Genomic DNA, 18,987 nt, shown 5'->3' with positions numbered 1-18,987 from the left:
TATCTTATTTCTCTGGCATCTTAAAGGAAAGGTTCCTAGCTTAACCAGCTCTACATTCTATATAGTATCATACATACAGTGGATATTCAATACATAGGAATGAATTAAAACTGATCTGAGCATAAGCTTCTTGAATTAGCAAATTAGACAAATGATATTTTATAGAACTGGAATCAGAGAAACTAAGACGAAAGTTCGCCTCAGGAAAACAACATGTCATTGAACTTGGCAATTTATTCGAGTTAGAACTAAACCTGGAGGAAAAGTGTTTAAGAGGAAACCAAAAGAACAACAGCTTGTCATATAAACATGTTCTTAAGTGTGGTAGACTACAATTATCCAGGTCCTGCTGAGAAAGGGTTCTAATAGACATTCTAATCAGGAATAAAGCAACTAAGAGATAAACACTCTGCCTCCTACCTCTCCCACCTCAAAACTGATAGTCAATAAATGGCAGAGATCTATGATCCCTTGCCACATTGTATAAGACATTTTAAAAGAAGTTTTTTTTTTTAATAACTCACTCTATTTAACTGATAAATGCCATCATTTGCAAATGGTTTGACAGTCCACAGGTAAATACATACAAGTCTGCAATTAATACCCAAAGCTGCATAAAATTGCAGTTTCATAACATAAAAATTAAATGCTATTTTAGAAACATAAAAATGCAGTCAAGCCTTCCCTAAATATACAAAGTATATCACTAGATATTGCAACAGGGAATAAGGATAACTGATGTTTCCTTATCTGTAGAATGAAAAGACTGCACTCAATTGCCTGTAAAGTACTTCCCCTCTAGAGGTAGGGTGCTATAAACCAAATCTACAATGTATAGTCACTGACAACTTCTAATAGTAAAGCTTAACATTTTTTCTAAAGCAAATTAAATACTGATATAAAATTTTAAGAAAGAAAGCTCAGAGAAAGATTTAAAGTGAGGGAAATAGATCAACAGTTGTTTATTTTATGATACATCGAACATGCAGTTTCGTTCTATCCACACATGTAGGTTCAACAAAATTCATTTACTTGATGATTCTCAGAATGCATTAACATTTAAAGTGTTTTCCTGGCAAAATTTTATCACATTCAAATGTCCTAAAAGAAAAAAAAAAGGGGGGAGGAGGGGAGGAGGAGAATAAAATAATTGAAAAAAAAAAAAAAACTTACTCTTTTCTGCATATTCTGTATCCCATTCTCTTTACTGTCTGATCCACTACCAGTTAGAAGGTCTGTTCCAATATTGTTAAAGACCTTATCAATCTGTTAAAATTAAAAACTACTTGGTTAAAAAGACACATAAATCCATTAATATCATTATTTTCCCCATAAAACCTAAAAGTATAGAATCCCATTTTCAAGCACTCTATTAAAAAAAAAAATTGAAGTAATGTCAAAACTCTCTTACCTGACTACCAGCAGTAGGAATTTTTGTCTCTTCAGAAGCATTCATTTGATTAGTGATATCCAAAGATCTGCAAGGTCAAACCCAATTATTGCCAAGTGAGGGAGCAAAAAAGGAACATGCATATCCCCAGTGCTCAGAACAGAATGTGACCCACAGTCAGCCAGTACTTAATAAATGTTTTGTGGCTGCCTGGAGGCACTCATGCTGTCAGGTTCTTCACTACCACGCTGACTGAACAAACCTCTGACACATACTGATATCCTGGGATGGTGGACGCTCATCTGATGGACCAGATGGAGGTCCAGAACTAGATGAAAGTACAGTTGGGTGGAAGAATGGGGACGGTTGGGCGAGGAGATAGAATAAAACATGTAAAAGGTAACTCAAAGAGTTCCCCTTAAGGAGGACACAAAACAGAAATAGGAATATTGCAATTTAAGCATCCAAATATGTAGAACAGACAGCAAATACAATCAAAGGGCTGGCTAAAGGAGGTAATCATGAAAAATTCATGACGATCAGATTCAAGCAAAGATCTTACTATGTAAAGGAACTTCTAATTCAATTCTCTTTAATACCTCTTGGAAACAGTCAATGTTTGGCTTTTAAAAAGTAGATTCTGCTACAATTTAGATGGGCAGGTAATGAGCTCTCCCTGGCACTTCTTTCCCTAGGCAGGGCACTGTCTAGAGAAGAAGCATCATTTCTCATCAAGGGACTGCAACAGTCCCTGGAGCAGAGGCATCAAACATGGGGCCCACAGCACTCCCAAGGGCCCCCCAAACCAGATTAAAATGTTACTAGAAAATATTTAATAAATAAAAATAGAATTCAGCCAAAAATACTACTACAAATAGATAGGTAGCTTCCTAAGTCATCATAGGGTCTGCACAAATCCATTTTTATTTCCACTGGATAGAGGATGGAACTAATTCATAACTACTCCAAAAGCAGAATAAAGAATCTATTTTGTTTTTGAATGTTGTTTACATCCCTAGTGGCCTCATTATACATATGGGTTAATACATATTTGCGATGCTAAGCACTGTTGATGGGAGAATTTCTCCGGGATGTTACACAAGAAAGCCACTCTTCCTACTAAATTAATGTGTTCATTTTTAAACAATCTCCTCTTTTAATCTAATCTTAAAGCTAATCTAAATGTAAAGGAAGAGCAAAATACTTGGCCTGGGATCACATTAAAACTCAAATGTTTTCCAGATAACTGATATCAGCCAAGTTGGGGAAAACTGACTATTAACACCTGCATTCCAGGAGAAGGCGACTCACTTCTGCTGTTCTTGCATTATGTGCAGTTGCTCCAGTTTGGTTTTATGTTCCACTTCCAATCTATGAAGCATTTCTTTGATGACCGAAATAAAAGAATTGAACTAAAATTAAAAATTAGACAAGATTACAATTTTGAAAACTGGTAGTAAATAAAGCAATCAGTTATCAAAATATTCTTTATAGTTACTTCAGCAAATTTTGTTATATGTTGGCATTGGAGATTGGGATGTACCTCTATTAAACATGCTCTATAAAGCAGGCCTTTTAAAAACATCAGGCTCTTAATTCCCATTTTTCCACTTAACTACCTCAGGGAGTGTGGCCAAGTGACTTTAGTTTGATCATCTGTAAAATGAGAAACTTAGATTGAGGAACTTTTTCAGGCTCCCTTCTAGTTCTAACCTACCACCTCATAACTTTCTAGATGAAATCTGAATTTGGACTTTTATATCCCTAAGTGTCTGGAAGCTGGCTATCATTGGGGATTTTATTTATATGGCTACTCTGAGTTTATGATTTATAGATTTTCAGGCAAACACCCACCTCGAATCAAACATTTGGAAACATCCACTTTTTAAAATTGACACATTCTATTTACACACAAGAGCCTGAAATTCGAGGAAACCTGATTAAAATCACCTAGAGCTAAGAAACTGAAGGAAAAGTAAGCCATGGTTTCCCTGAGGGTTTTTAGAACAATCACTGCAACTGCTATTTCCATCTTTATGGGGATCAAGAATTGAATGCTCAAGGTGGGAGTGGGATAGGGAAATGCTACTTCCTCCTTCTCAAGAGTCTTGCTCCATAACGTCTAGCTCCATACTGACATTTTTGGTCTCAGGGACAGGGCTAAGGGCTTTCTACTAGCACCACAAGGGAAAGCTATGGAGACAAGACTTGAATTGATAGCTATTTGTTTCTATCTGTTTCAATTCAATATAAACTAGGACTGCCCACACCATAAATTCTGCTCTTTTACTTTCAAGGATTCAAGTTTCTATTTGTGCCTTCTGACTAGGCAAAGCTTTCATGTTTCACACATTTTGCTCTCCATTTCTACAAAAGCAAGGCCTGATCAGGAATGGAATCATCTTGTGAGGATGGATGGGCTCAGATTTCAGTCTTCTCTCAAGTAGCTTAACTTAACAGTGGAGACAACATGTCCAGAGCTACCTCCAGGCAGACACAGACAAACCAGATGGAACTGGGGGAAGCATTTTAAGGCTTGCAAAGCGTTGTATACATGCTTCTTTCACTGGATCCTGACATCCATCTGGGGAGGCAGGTACTATTGTAAAGGTCCATTTTACAGATGAGCAAGCCGAGACTAAGTGTAGCAAAAAGAAGTGACACTCAGATCTTCCAAACAATAAGAGCAGCACTTTCACCTAAGCACATCTATATCTGTGTCCCCAGCAGGTGGCACAGCTTCTTGCAAGTAGTAACCTCTTAATAAAACACCTGTTGAGTTAAAAAGACCTTCAACTGAAAGTCTGCTACCTTGAGGACACACATTTTACAGAATCAGACCTTCTACTTTCAACTCTGCACTTTATAGGTCAGGCCAGAGAGGAAAGACACAAAATGCATTAGTGGCAAAGAGAGCAGGGCCAAGAACTTGGCTGTGAGCCCTTGCCTGTTACAGGCAGCCTCCCAATGGCCTCCCCACTTCTGATCTAGTCTGGGCACTGCTGCCATGAGTGCACCAAGGACTGGCCAGCTTGGCCGGTCTAGGAGAAACAAGGGTCACCACAACCCCTGTACCCAAAGGAAGGGCTCAGTGGGGACTGATGACCTCCTAATAACAAAGTCCAGCAGCCTGGATTTATACCACACTCTCCACTTTTATCCGTCACTCCAAGCAGGCCACTATCTTTTCTCTTCCTGCTGCTCTGAATGTGGCCACATCCATCCAATTTAAGCTCTCCTTCCCCAAGCAAATGATGCCCAGGACCAATTTTCTGAAGCACGACTCAGAATTCTGGGATATTAGAGAGTAAGCAGACTGCCCTCACCCCAACATCATACAAGGAGCTGCTCAGTGGTAGCTTTTTATTATCCGTCCAGTTAACTTAAAACCCCTCAGGCTGGCATATAAAGTCCATGGCCAGCCAGCTCCAATCACCTTTGATCAGCATGTCCTATACTGCAAACCAACGGGATTGCCCCATTTCTGGACACGTCTAACTTTCCTGCCACTCCTCCCCCCAACTTGTCAACATCCTAGTTCTCCTTTCTGTTTGCTGAGTCTCCAGGAAGCCTTTCCTGGCTGCCCTGCCAAACAAGGCCCTCTCTTCTCAGAAGAATCGCTCTGGGCATTTCCTTGCCTCTCTATTTCCCATCTACTAGGGAGGTCTTGGGGCTTCACAGAACAGAAATTCACTATAAAAAGAATAAAACCCATCAACAACAGACTCACCTGATTGAAATTAAGATTATTTTCAATACTCAGAGGAATCAAATGAGGCAACACTTTCCCAGCAAGCTGCTCCTTGGTGATTCCCAACTTCTTATGAGTAAAAGTACATTTGTAAATACCTAATATAAAATGATTAAGAGAAACTATTCTTGAATCACGTATCAACAAAAGAGAATTCCCACCAAAAAAAAAAAAAAAAATTCCCACAGTTCTCAAAAGCTGTGCTTTCGAGTAGAAATAGGGTCTCCAAACTACACTGAAATCTGCTGACAGTTTCCTGTATATTATTCCGACTTGGTCAGGGAAGTTCAATCCTAGCTATTTGCTAACTAATGCCCTTGCTCATAGGCTAGCATAAATTCTCTGCATCCCTTTATCCTTATAGTTAAGTGCATAGTTTAAAACAATTTCATATAGCAGAGTATCTGGGCATATCAAAATCAACAGCATTTCCCAAACACAGCAGTGGTGACATAACACAATAGTTTTCCAGGTGCTACTGTGATTTACTCATCAAATGCTAAAATGTTATGCTTAAAAGCAGCATGGCTCTTAGAGGTTCTTAATCAGCCAATAAAGAGCCTGTCATTTATCACTGACAGGCTACAGCAACTCAAAGGCTTTGGTCTTTGCAGGGTCTCAGTCTATACTTCTTTTCCTAGAGAACTAGTTCTCTCTCTCTGAAGATTTGGCTATCACTTTAAAGTTTCAAGCAGTTCTCTCATCCAAGTTCCAGTCCAGAAGTTCTAAGTATCAACACACACAGCCACTGGGAGGTACACCTCTAGCCCTCCCACGAAAAACCTTGGGAAACATCTTTGTCTTTTTTTATCTTCTTTGCCCATGAGAACTAGTTACCTCTTGCTGTTTATTGTTCTTTTATTGAGTTCATCCCTGCTATATTTCAGTGGTCCCTCAATACCAGCATTTTGGTACTAACACTTCACCCACAGATTACTTTTCCTAATTACGGCTCCACAACCTGATTACTTAAAACAGCTTTAAATCATTTGCCTTTCGGAAAAAAAAAAAAGCACACAGCTCTTCAAAGTAAATTTCTTCTAATCCAGTTCTTCAAAGTCTTCCAGGAAGGACTCTGTCCTTACTGCCCTCTTACCCTTTCTCTCTCTCTACTCCACCTTAAAATTCAGCTCTACCCACGAAAGAGGCAGGATGGAAAAGGCAGTAGACTTAGAGAGAAACTGGAGCTGAGTCTGAGCTCTGACCCTGCAGAAATCACTTCTCTCTGGACTTCAGAAGGACTGGCCTGGATGTCTCCCAGGTCCCTTCCCACTGCAGAAGCATGATGAGCACATAGAAGCAACCTTCACTCCATCTCAGGTGCCCTTCTTCATCACCCATGCATATCCAGCATGTGTCACAACTTCCCTAAGATGCCTTTCCCCATTACTATAGTCATCATCCATCTTCTTTCTCTTGTTCTTTGGTGACCCAGAAAATACAACTTTATGTAACAAAACATCTAACATGAGACTATGTTGGTTTTTTAAGTAAATCTTCATCCCAAGAAGGGAGCTTTATGAAGACAGCCCAGTCTCTTACTATTATTATATTCCTCGTCTCTCTAAACAACACAATGTGCAAATTAACATCTATAGAGTAAAACCACTTTATTTAGTTTTGTGAGACTAAAATCGTGCCAACAATAGTCTGCTGAATTCACACCAATGATCACAGCACATGATGAAATTAATTAAACATACTGTCAGTTGACATTACTGAAGAGCAAATGCAAAAGGAGTGATTCAATTAAATTAGCTAGAGAAGATAAAGAAAAGTGAAGATTGTGCAATAATTTTAAAGGTGAGATTTGATTTGTAATGGTTATTTAAACTATAAATTTGATGAAGTAGCATAAAATAAAGTTTAAAAATTTCAGCTACCTAAAATTCCCATGAGGACTGCAGGTTCCTTGGATGGAATTTGTTGTAGAAAGGGCAGAATGTCATCAAGTACAAACCATTTATCCATGTATTCCAAAATCTTTCCTAAGCACACTAATGAATTTACACGAACCTATTAAAAAGGCAAACTGTTAGTAAATTAATATTCTTTGTGGACAAGAATTAAATATTTTTATAAGCCCTAAATTTTAAACAATAAAAACAAAATTTGTCAATGTTTAAAAGACCAAAATAGTATTACTTTGAAACAAACAAATAAACAAACAAACAAAAAAAAAACAGGTAAAATATGCTTTAAGTTTTGAAATATGCTTCTATATGAATAAAAGATTAGACAATTTTTTCTAAAAAATTAAACACAAAATTAAAAGGAAAAGTTTTAGGTCACTAGGTGGCCCAGTGAGTAGAGCACCTGGCCTGGAAAAGAGAAGACCTGAGTTCAAATTCTGTCTCCAAGTCCCTTAACTTCTATTTCCTCAGTCTTTACATCTACTAAAGGGAGGTTAACAATAGTACCCACCTCCCAAAAATGTGACAAGATTCAAATGAGACAAGAATTATAAAGTACTTAGCATGGTGTCCAGCACACAGTGAATACAACACAAATGTTAGTAATTATTATGATGATTAATTACATTTTACTATTTACATTAATATGTAAAAAGACAAATACAGAATTCCAGGATTTTCCACAGATTTAGATGCAATGTCTAGTGATTTTTAAAGTTATAAATACTATTTTCTAACTTTTGCTAATGTCTGATTCCCCCAACTCAATGAGTCCTATAAATGAGGATAAAAGTTGTGTATTCATTTCTTTAGTTGACCTTTAGGAGCCATGACCATAAAAGTTATTTTTAAAAATCTTAAAAAAAAAAAAAAAAAAACTTGTTTAAAAAAAAAATCATTAAAAGTGGAGAGTTCTACCTTAAAAAACAGGCTCTCAGGGGCAGCTAGGTGGTGCAGTGGATAGAGCATCAGCCCTTTAGTCAGGAAGACCTGAGTTCAAATCGGGCCTCAGAAACTTAATACTTCCTAGCTGCGTGACCCTGGGCAAGTCACTTAACCCCAATTGCCTCAACAAAAACAGAAAACAAAAATACAAAAAACAAAACAAACAAACAAACAAAAAAAAGGGTCTCATAAGAATGCTTTGACACAAACTGTCCAGGAGAGATTATATAAGGAAAAATAATAGAAACATAAGAAACAAAGAAATATCAGGCAAACATATAACATTTACTTACAGCAAGGGAAGATGTTTGTAAACATGCATTTTTAATTCTTGGTATCAAAGAATTTTTCATGGATGGATAGTCTATAAGGTTTGCAAAAGTTGGAATGATATTCAAGCAAAGTTCCTATAAAGGAAAAAAAGATCTGTGTATCAATCTCATAAGAAGAAAAATAATTTAAAGTATTTCAGTACACATCAATATAATCATAGTCATAAGAATGACTACAATTCACACATCCATTAAACCATCCAATGCTCACAATACCCCAAATTAAGTCAAATTGTAAACCTGTTTCTTACAGGCAAGAAAACCAAATTTAAAAGAGATGAAGCAGAACATATAGAAGCCAAGTCTGACTTCAATCTGGCTACTCTCACACCTTTCAATCCTTTAATATTGATTTTTAACAACAAAAAGCTTTATTATTCCTCATGTTGGAAGAAAAGAAAATTTTTATTAAGACTTCCTGGAAATTAGTTTTTATATTTAAGAATGAAATAGAATACCATGGGAAATACCAAATCTGAAGCCAATGGAATGTATCTTATTTAGTTTAATCAGGAGAATACCCAGAAACCAGTCTTTAATTGCCTTTGGCTTCCTTAGGAAGGGCAAGAGAATGAAGCAAGAAGAAAGGATACAGCAAGAGCCAGAGGGCCAGCTTTTATAGTGTTCTCCTTCTCTATTCTATATGCTTCACTTCACTAAAAACACATTCTTATCTGAGAGGACAAAATAATGTCCCCAAAACCATTTCAGATCTACAACAGCGTCCTCTTCTAAGCCTGATTACATTTCTAAATCCTTTCCAAGACATGATCTCAGAACTTCAGAATAGAAAGAAAGCTCTTTGGCCCCTTAGGCCCAAATCAAACGCTGAAAGAAGTTCCCTCTACAAGCTGCCTGATACATTGTCCCTGTATTGCTGCCTGAAGAAATCCAGTGACAAGAACCTGCTTGCCAGGCAGTCCATTTCCGCCTCTGCTCTCAGGGGCCAGCTTCTTCCACTTAACTCTTTCCCAAAACTGAAAACATCTTCCACCATATCCTCTCTGACTTCCCTCTTCTCAGCTTCACCAGCTCTTTACGCTCATCCTCAGATGACATGAATTCAAGGTCCTGCATCATCTTGGGCTGCTTGCCTCTGAACTCTGTCACTCATCAATAGTTTTAAATGGCTACTAGGGCTAAAGACAACATCCTAGGAGTATGACCAGTGCAGACAACAGAGAATCTTTTCTCATTCCTGAAAGCTGTATCTCACTTAACAGGCCTATTCTTTTTTTAGCACTGCATTTTGGCTCAATAATTGAAATTACTGTCATATCTTGTGACTTCCTACATGATTCTACACACTCTCGTGATTTACTAAATGTAGATAAAGTTGGGGAAAACATCCTCACTTTTTTCTTCTAAGTTCCTTCTGAATAGTTTAATCACCAAGCACAGTCAGGTCTTTTTTTTTAAGCAGGTCTTTCAAAATGATGCTGATCCTGTGGTTAAATTATCTGCTTAACAGAACTGCTTAAGTAAATATTAGAAAGACTAGTTTCAAGAGCTTTTAATAGAGCAAATCACCTCGAAATTGCCAGAAAATATATTTAACATACAATATTCATTAGCAGTTAATATGAACTGAGTCCAATGTTCTGATTCCAAATCAAGAAGAGAGTCATATAATATTTGGAGCTTTTTGAAAATAGTTAGCAAATCCTATTCTGATGCAACTTGTATGAATCTAATATTGCCCCCAAAGAGGTAGCAATCAAAATGGTGTGAGTGGAAGAAGAATAAATGTTTCAAGCAATTTTTCTTCAAAAAAGCAAAACTTATTTCCTATATTTCCTTTGCTTCAAGAACCAAACTTCTTAAATTGTTCCCTGTTAACAGTCTTACCTGGATTTGAATGGAAGGGGCTTCTAAGGCTCTATATACCATCGGAAGAACACTATTCTTTATTTCATCCGGAGGTGTTTTGGTTAGCAATAAATCCATTTTTTGCAGGAAAATTAACAAAATCTGTTTTTGAAAGAGTAAACCAAACAAAAAGTTTGAAGGTTACCAAGAAACACAAGGATTCCAAATAACCCAACAGGTGAAATAGCTTAAAAAGAGTAACTCACCATGTTGCTGGCCTGAAGGCATGAAAGACAAAAAATACAACCAACTCAAGCCTGATTGCATTACAGAAAGCAGAACATGAGAACAAGCCCCAGTCTCATCCTACAATGCAATCTATGTTTAAGGATAATTAAAAAGCCTCCTATTTCCTAACTGATAAATCTATCTCACTATCTTAACCCACCATTTTCTTTGATGCCTGAAGGAACTAGTTTCTCTGTTCCAACTGGCTGACCATGCACACAAGACTACAAAGTAGTTACCAAAACTGAACCTAATGCACAAAAACACTCCACACACATATACACACCTGGATAGGCTCCTGCTGCTTAAAGACAGGTCCGAGTTCTGGCAGAATTAACTTGACATATTCTTCTTTGGTGCATTCCTCGGCAATTAATAAAACATTGGGCAAAACGAATGGTACCATATCAGGGTTTACAAATTCTGAGGTTAAGCAAGGCAAAATTCTTTGTACTATCACACGCTGCAAAGGGGGGGAAAAGCACAAGAATGGCATAAGAGGAATATATATAAATATTTTCCTATGTCTAGTATGAAAATTTTTTTTAAATAAAATAAATTGGATATATCCTATAGGTTTTGCAGTGACCACAGATTCCTAATAGTCATGCCAACAGAGCATAAGCTCTTGAGCAGGCCTGACACCATAAAGGGAAAAAACCCTACAATGTGAGGACCAGTATCCCTAAGAGTAGAGACACTGACTCACAACATAACTAGGTGTCAAGGGATAAATCAACTCATAAAACAGTCCTCTATGATATGACTGAGAAGGCTCCATTAGTAGAGGAATGGCAGAAGAGACTTGAGACATCATTTAGGCCAAGTTCTGCATTTTACAAATGAGGAAAATGAGGGTCAGGCAAGAAAACTGACTTGTACAGGTATAATAAAGACTTTTAAGGAGCACAGCCCAAATTAAAGCCCAGCTCTTCTCTTACCAGAGCTACAGTTCTTCCCAATACACATTTATATAGGAACCTGTCCTCCCAGAGAGAAAATAAGCTCTTTGAGGGCAAGGAGCCTAAGCCTCAGCAAGTCCTTAATAAATACCCAGTTATGATTGGCCTAATCAATGAAACATTTAATGACTAGTAAAAACATTAGCTTTTAGGCCACAAGGGTTCATTCACTAAAAATCTCTATTTAGGGTAAAAATTCTAACAATACTGACCATTCATTTAAGTTTTCTATCCTCGCAAGAAACCTTTCCCTGGTGTGACCAATCCAAAGCCCATTTCCATCTTCAAGGCATCTCCTGCCAGACTAAGTCTCCTGCATGGTTTTAGGGCTAAAGTTGAGACAGTCCTCAAGAAGCCTAAGCTTACAAACAGAAGCCTCATTTCTCTGGGACAACCACTAGGTTAAATTAGCAATTAGTTTAAGATTTTTAAATCTAGGTCACAGTAAATGACTGAAAAACAAACAAACAAACAAACAAACCTTGGGTAGTTTGGGCAAAACTTTCGGGAGTCCTTTGAAAAACTGTGATTTCTGAAGATTATCTCTTTGGAATAAGGAATCAAAATATTGTAGAGTGACTGCACCAACATCATCAAAGAAAGGAATCTAAATAGAAGAGAGCAGGTGACAATCAGAATTTAGTGGTGAATTGATTTTTTTCTTTTATAACCAAGACCCAGAGACAATGAATGACTCATCTAATGCCAAAGAGATGACTATAGATCTGGAAAAAAATAATGAAATAATTGATTGTCCCTTGGCTCGTATTACATCCTCACTCACTGTTCAATTCTCAACACTTAAAAAATTTTAAAGACCAGTTGTGACATTTATCATTTATTACTTCAGTAAATGAATGTGTGTGTGAGAGAGACAGAAGACAAAATCAAACTTGTTAAGATTGTATTCATTTAAAGAATTAGTTTCACCAGCAAAGATATGGAAAGTTTTTATTGTTTTAGTCTGCACGAAGAACACAAGATGTTCTTCAGACACATAAAAGTATCATCTATAAATAAAATGCTGATTATAAATGCTACATAGCAAAATAATGGAAAATAAAGGCTTCATCCAACTGAGACATACACTTACCTTTGTCATTTGATCTGCATCTGGCCTGACAGTCGGAGTTACATTTAAAAGTAATTTCACATGTTCCCGGACTTCCTCAGGTATATTCTGAAGAGAACTGGATCCTAGACGACTTAGCTAGTCAAAAAAAAATGATTAAAAACCAACTCATATTATTTTCAAATAACCCTTTTAAAAATTATTAAAAGCCAACCAAAATGTCATTCTACTACGAAATATACTAAGATCATACACCTAATCCAATGCCACTAAAAAAAAAATCACAAATCTTCTTATTAAGATCTTACATATTCTGAAGATACTTTTTAATAAAGCATTGCAAAGTTAAAATTTCAAGTCGCCACAACAAAGGAAAATATATCACTAATCATGTTACATTTACAAAACTAATTCAAATCTGATTTATATAGAATTTTAAAATGCAATACTATAATCTTATTCCATTTTAGATAATTTGCCTTCAAAACAGCTCAGAAACTAAAATATATGGCAGCTACAGTAAAGGAAATACCTGATCTAGTTGCCTACTGAAGCTCTTATAGATGTCTTGCTTGTTGACTTCGAAGATAGGTTTTCCTTTATTAAAAACAGCATAAATAACAGCTCCTAAAGAGTACATATCACTTGCTGTCTCACAGCTCACAGAAAGTATGTATTCAGGAGCCAAATATTCAGGATTTGGTAGGCATAATGAAGGTAAATTTGGATCCCACTCTTTGCAAGGAAACTTGGGCTACAAAAAAAGGAGAGAAAGAGAAAAGTATATGCATTAAGAACTTCAAATTAATATTTAAGCTTAAGCAAACAAGTTATTCCCAAACTCAAAATCAACCATACAAACTGGTGTGACACCACCACTTCCTTTTCCTCTCCTTCAGGTAAGCTCTAACAAAATAATCAGTAAAATAAGACTAGGGCATGAAAGAATGTTAATAACATTCATGAGGCTACTGAAATTGACTTTTCAAATGCAAATTTATAACATTATTATTAATAGTAAGGATTGGAATATTTTCTGACAAGTACTCAAAGTTTTATAGAGTAGAAAACTCAAGATTGCAGATGTTCCTATATACATTATAATATAGACTGAACTTTTTGAACAGGGCTTATTTTTAAAAGTTAATTATTATATGAATTGAAGCAGCATAGGTAAAATTACGGGTTACACTACTCACAGTAAGTATCTGTTACAACATGCAGTTTAAAAGTGACATTTATATACACGTTTGTCAAAAGTTAAAAAAAATAGAATCAATTTCTACTGAGTTAAGTAACTTGTTTTCTAACAATAACAAACTTATATATAACATTGAGAAGTAATTATGTGTGAGACACAGACGTGAAATCTAGAAGCTGCAGAAGTATCTTATTTTGATAAGGCTAGCTTTAAGACCAATCTCTCTTAGGCTCAATGACTTCATCTCTACAATGGGAATAGTAATACCAATAGAACCTGCCACAAAGGACTGTTGTGAAGAACACAGAAGATTATGCTCTGTAGTGTGCTTTGCACATTTAAAGGCAATTCAGAGGTGACAATCACCATCATTATTACAGTCAGGCTATTTTCTGAAAACAGATTCATAACTTCAGCACTTTCATTACTACTTACACTTGTATTATTACTCTGAAAAGTTTCCAAAGAAAATATATTTCTAATTTAATAATTAAGGTATTGTTCTGTTTTTTACATGGGAAAAAAAAATCATTACCTCTTGTTCAGAAGGATTCGTTGATGGTATACAAAAATCAAAGCCCATTATTTTCCAGGCTCCTGTTTTATTCAATATTATATTTTCTGGAGTAAGGTTTCCATGAACCATTTTCACACTGCTATGTAAAAATGACAATCCTTCAGACACCTGTAAATGTTTTGAAAAAGGTTTATTGCTTGCTAATAATACTTAAATTTAAACAAGTTTTTAAAAGTTATCATTTATAGTAAAACTTGATGACTTTTATTAAAAGAAATCTTTAAATTTAATAGTATTTATTGTTTAATATTTAATTTTTAAATTATTTTTAATATTCAATATTAAGAAAATATTTAATATTAAGAAAAACCATACTAGCCACTCTTAAAACAAATACTTTAATTTTTTTTCTATAAATGCTAGTAAAGAGAAAATAAAGAAAATCATCTAGGTGATAATTAGTAATCTCCTCTAAAATTTTACTACTTGAATTTTATTACATATTTTATGACATCCTACATGGAATTTAACAATTAATCTTGTACATATTTACCTTTTAAACATTAAATTTAGCATAAACTAACTTTACACTAAATTAGTATCTTCAACAATTTTAATATTCATATCCAAGATTACTATTAAATTTATGAAAAAACCAATAAAAACGGCTGGTCTGTTTTGCTTATTGTTAAAAATGAAACAAACTATTGTGTCTATCTCAAATTCTCTTCTCAACTTGAATTATTTTCATTGTGGAATATAAAAATTACAAAAAAATTACATTTCTGAAACATTTTTTGAAATTTTTTTCAACACAGAAATAATTTCCAAGTATCTCAGGCTTGCACAGATTATGAAGTTTATTTTTTCTTAGTCAAGACAGAAATTATATAAACACTATTTTCAAAGACACTTCATAAGTCCCCAAAAAATGATTTTTTGAATGATATCAAGATCATAATATTTGCGGCAATTAGGTGACACATGGAGAGAACACAGGCCTCAGAGTCATTAGAATCCGAGTTCAAATTTAACTCAGACACTTGACATTTATTAGCTGTGTGGCTCTGGCAAGTCACTTAATCCCACTGCCTTTCCAAAAATGAAACAAAACAAAAAACCCCTCACAAAACAAACAAAATCCCAAAGATCACACTGCTGAAGAAAGACTACTCCAAGTTATGCTGTGGCAATATAATAAAACTGACACTATTACCTAAGTTAATCTATTTCTTTAAGTATGATACCAAGGTATTAAAGGATTACTTTACAGAGCTAGGAAAAAAAATAACAAAACCTATTTGAAGGAAGAGTCTTCCCTATTGTCTGTGTTATTCACAAGAACTCAAATTTAAAATACTTTAAGGAAGAATACTTCTGTGTATATTCGTATATATTTCTGTATGAGAAATTTTGTAAAAAAACACTACACAAATGTAAAATATTATTGCATAAAAGCTTAAGGTAAGGATGCAATTTCAAAATAAAAGTTAAAAACAAGTCAATATTAATATAGAGGGAAATATACATAACTCAGTCTCATTGATAACCTTCTTGCACATACCTGAAGCAATCCATATTTTGTTTCTACATCATAAAGTTTATAATCCTTAATGTCAGGAGATCCTGTGGAAGGTAGATTTTCCCAATTCCCAAGAACATTGGCTAAACTTGCACATACTGGTTCTGTACAAAATGCCAGGCAGTCTCTATAGAAGACAAAGAGAATTATACTTACTATAACATTTTTCCCACACTTAAAATTTTTTAAATATATATAAAATATAATGGGGATACCTAGTCTATTAATTTTGTGACAAAAAAAAAAAAAAAAAAACTATGCCATGTTAGTTTATTTTAGTACAAATAGGATGATGTTCCTTTAGGCCAGCAGCAATATCACAATATATTTGTTTATGAATCAAATGTGATGGAATGAACATTCATAAAATATGTTCCCAAACCCCAGAAAACCATTACAGTAAGTTTATTAAGCCAATTTTTATAATCATATAATATTAAAAAACGGCATGTTAGTCTTAAATTTAGGTAATACAAAGTAAGTTTACTTACAATTTATTGCTTAGTCACTTACTGGCTCTCACTGATGAGAGTCATTCAATATACATAAAGCATCAACCACCACCCAGAAGCAATGGTACCTTTTAAAAAGGTACCTTTCAAAGTCTTTCACAATTAAAAAATGTCAATAACTTAAGGCTTTTCTGAGTAAAGATTCTACTTCTACCTAGACCTGCCTTGAAGTCCAGTAGTTAAAACATGTCTGGGGGATAGTGGGAGGCCAAGGAAGAATTCATGAAAATCCAGAATGCTACATTATGATTCACTGAAAATTCATAGTAATAACAAATCTAGGCATGAGAGAAAAAAAAAAAATCCTCTTTTATCTGTCTGAGAGACACACTCTTTCCCTGTGTTCTAAATCAATGAAAAAGATGACTTCCAAATATCCAGTTTGGTCCCTCTAACTTGAGTTCCAGGCATACTTATATCAAGTTAACTCAATTTATCCAAAATAGAATTCATTTTGTTTCCTTCTTAAAAACATCTCCCTCCTCCAAACTGTCTGATTACTGTCAAGGGAATCACAACCTTCCTATCCTCCTAGATCTCAAACTCAAATCATTCTTTTCCCCGACTCATGTCATATGTTCAATCAGTTGCCAAATAGTGTTTCTAATCCCACACTCTATCTTGTAGATGTCTCTTCCTTACCATGCATATAGCCACCAACTAGTTCAAGTAGTTATTGCCTCTCATCTGGACAACTACTATATCTCTGCCTTAAGCCTCTTCCTATCAGACTCAAATCTCTTCACAACCCAGCTCCACTATATCCCTTCTCAGTAATTTCCTATTATTCCCCTTCTCTCACACTCTGACACAGATATACAAAAGTTTATCTGGCATTTGGCATATAGAGCCCTTTATCCCTACCTTGGTGCCTTTTCCCCATAGGATGGTCTCCAAAGCTCTCTTGCCTCAAACTCCCTCAAACTACTGCCTCCTCCCAGTTACAGAACAAAAAGTCTAGATGCCAACATTTAAACAACCTTTGTCTTTTTGAAATTGTTGATATGAAAAACTTAAAAAGGAGAGTTTTCTTTATTCTAACTATTTCTCACATTTTTCTCCTTTTCCTTAAATAAAGCTGGCAACTCCCCTGCTCCCATCCTAACCCCAAACACAGGTGAAAGGCAGACAGATATAAACTTTCTTCTACGTCTCAGCACTGGAAGCCTAAGCTTGCATCTTAACTACTACCTCAACCCACAAAAGACCTTTTCCTGACTTTTCAAAGGACTTTTGCACCTGGCTCATCTACTTCTTCATTTTATTAACCAATATCTTTCTGAATTACATTCATGTCTTATGTTAGTGATGCTTTATCCTCTTAAATCTTAAAGCGCTTAACCTTTTTTCCTTTTAAATAAAGCCATATTTATTCTATATCATTCATATAAGCCTAAATACTGTCAACACAGGCACTTATTTATCTCTGTGGAAGGATGAAGGCTTGGATCTTGAATCCATTACTTCCCCGTTGGGCAGACCCCATCTCCCCATTGGCCAGACCCCATCTTATCTACTATGTCTCCTGTTCTTCTATCACATCCATGCAATGTCATCTTCATGAGATCAAGAGTGGTGGAGGAAACAAAATAACAAACAAGGCTTCTCATAAAACTTCTGTGTCACTAAGTAGCTCTTTTATATACCCTTTAATCTGCTTCCAGGAGCATCATCAAACAAGTCACTGACAACCTCCCTTGTTAGTTATGATGCTCTTTTTTCTCAGTAGAAAATCTAACTCCCTGCTTTTGGAAAAGACTGACTCAAGGCTGCTGCAAGTCCTTTGGTGTTCACATTTAACATGAGCTATTATTGCCAATATCAGACAGCAGCCAGTTATTAATAACAACACTAAAAGTCCACATCCACATAGGGCTTGAAGTTTACAAAGCATTTCCCCTCACAACAGGCCTGGGAAGAAATTAATACCAGAATTATTTTCCTAATTTAGGAACTGGTAGAGCAAATTAAGATGAATTTAATGATAATAATTACATAAAAACAAAATTAATGATACTAACTTTTCCAACTCAGGTTCTGGGGTCAACACATAGCAAAGGTAGGCCTCTTATTCAAGTCTTCTTTCCAGAGGATGCTGCGGCTACCTCCATAAGGCAGCACTGAAGAATGCTACAACCAGTCAATCAGCATGTTCTTTTCTGTTTAATGACTCATTTCAGTTTTCATTCTATAGCATATTGTCATTGGCTAAACAATTCTTTTGCCTCTCTACAAATTCAATTTCCCAGTTCACTTAGAGAATTTAATACTTATTTAAGTATATCTTACATGTTACAAGGTACTGGGTGCTATATACTCTCTAAGAAATTCAAAAGTAAATAACAGTCTCCTGAGAAAGGTTGAAATGAGAAGGATGATGAAACATTCACACTCAAAAATATTAAAAAGTCTTTAACTTGGGGCACAAAGAATACTATACTAAGGCTGGAAAAATGAGGGTCTCCTCACAATTGGCACTTCAGTAGAAAAATGGAACTATAAAGGCTTTGAACCAAAAAACAACACTTTTAAAACAACACTTAGTATGCTCTAGGAAGATAATTGTGATAATTATGTTTAGGTTGGATTGCGGGGAGACTACAAGCTCAGTTGTCAAGTCAAGTAAGTTTCATTCTTTTCAAGTGCTTCTCTTCTTCCTCCTTTACTTCTTTACATGCTAGCCAGGAATCATCCGGAGTACTTTTTTAGAAAA

At 35.5% G+C, this 18,987-nt stretch overlaps 1 protein-coding gene across 1 annotated transcript in view; it reads right to left on the bottom strand.

The window, feature by feature from the left end:
• Positions 1-18,987, bottom strand: part of SCYL2 (SCY1 like pseudokinase 2) — a 62,066-nt gene that overhangs the window by 3,911 nt on the left and 39,168 nt on the right. The window contains exons 4-16 of the mRNA XM_052001664.1: positions 15,745-15,889; positions 14,199-14,348; positions 12,995-13,216; positions 12,484-12,600; positions 11,872-11,997; positions 10,715-10,891; positions 10,180-10,302; positions 8,293-8,406; positions 7,025-7,157; positions 5,121-5,239; positions 2,702-2,802; positions 1,412-1,478; positions 1,174-1,266 (exon numbers count right to left, since the gene is read on the bottom strand). Of these exons, the coding sequence (XP_051857624.1) occupies positions 1,174-1,266; positions 1,412-1,478; positions 2,702-2,802; positions 5,121-5,239; positions 7,025-7,157; positions 8,293-8,406; positions 10,180-10,302; positions 10,715-10,891; positions 11,872-11,997; positions 12,484-12,600; positions 12,995-13,216; positions 14,199-14,348; positions 15,745-15,889 (1,687 nt within the window). The remainder of the gene's footprint in view (positions 1-1,173; positions 1,267-1,411; positions 1,479-2,701; positions 2,803-5,120; positions 5,240-7,024; positions 7,158-8,292; positions 8,407-10,179; positions 10,303-10,714; positions 10,892-11,871; positions 11,998-12,483; positions 12,601-12,994; positions 13,217-14,198; positions 14,349-15,744; positions 15,890-18,987) is intronic.

This window comes from Antechinus flavipes, chromosome 5, assembly GCF_016432865.1.
Source record: "Antechinus flavipes isolate AdamAnt ecotype Samford, QLD, Australia chromosome 5, AdamAnt_v2, whole genome shotgun sequence".
Classification (NCBI taxonomy): Eukaryota; Metazoa; Chordata; class Mammalia; order Dasyuromorphia; family Dasyuridae; genus Antechinus; species Antechinus flavipes.
This window is presented reverse-complemented; position numbering and strand designations above follow the sequence as displayed.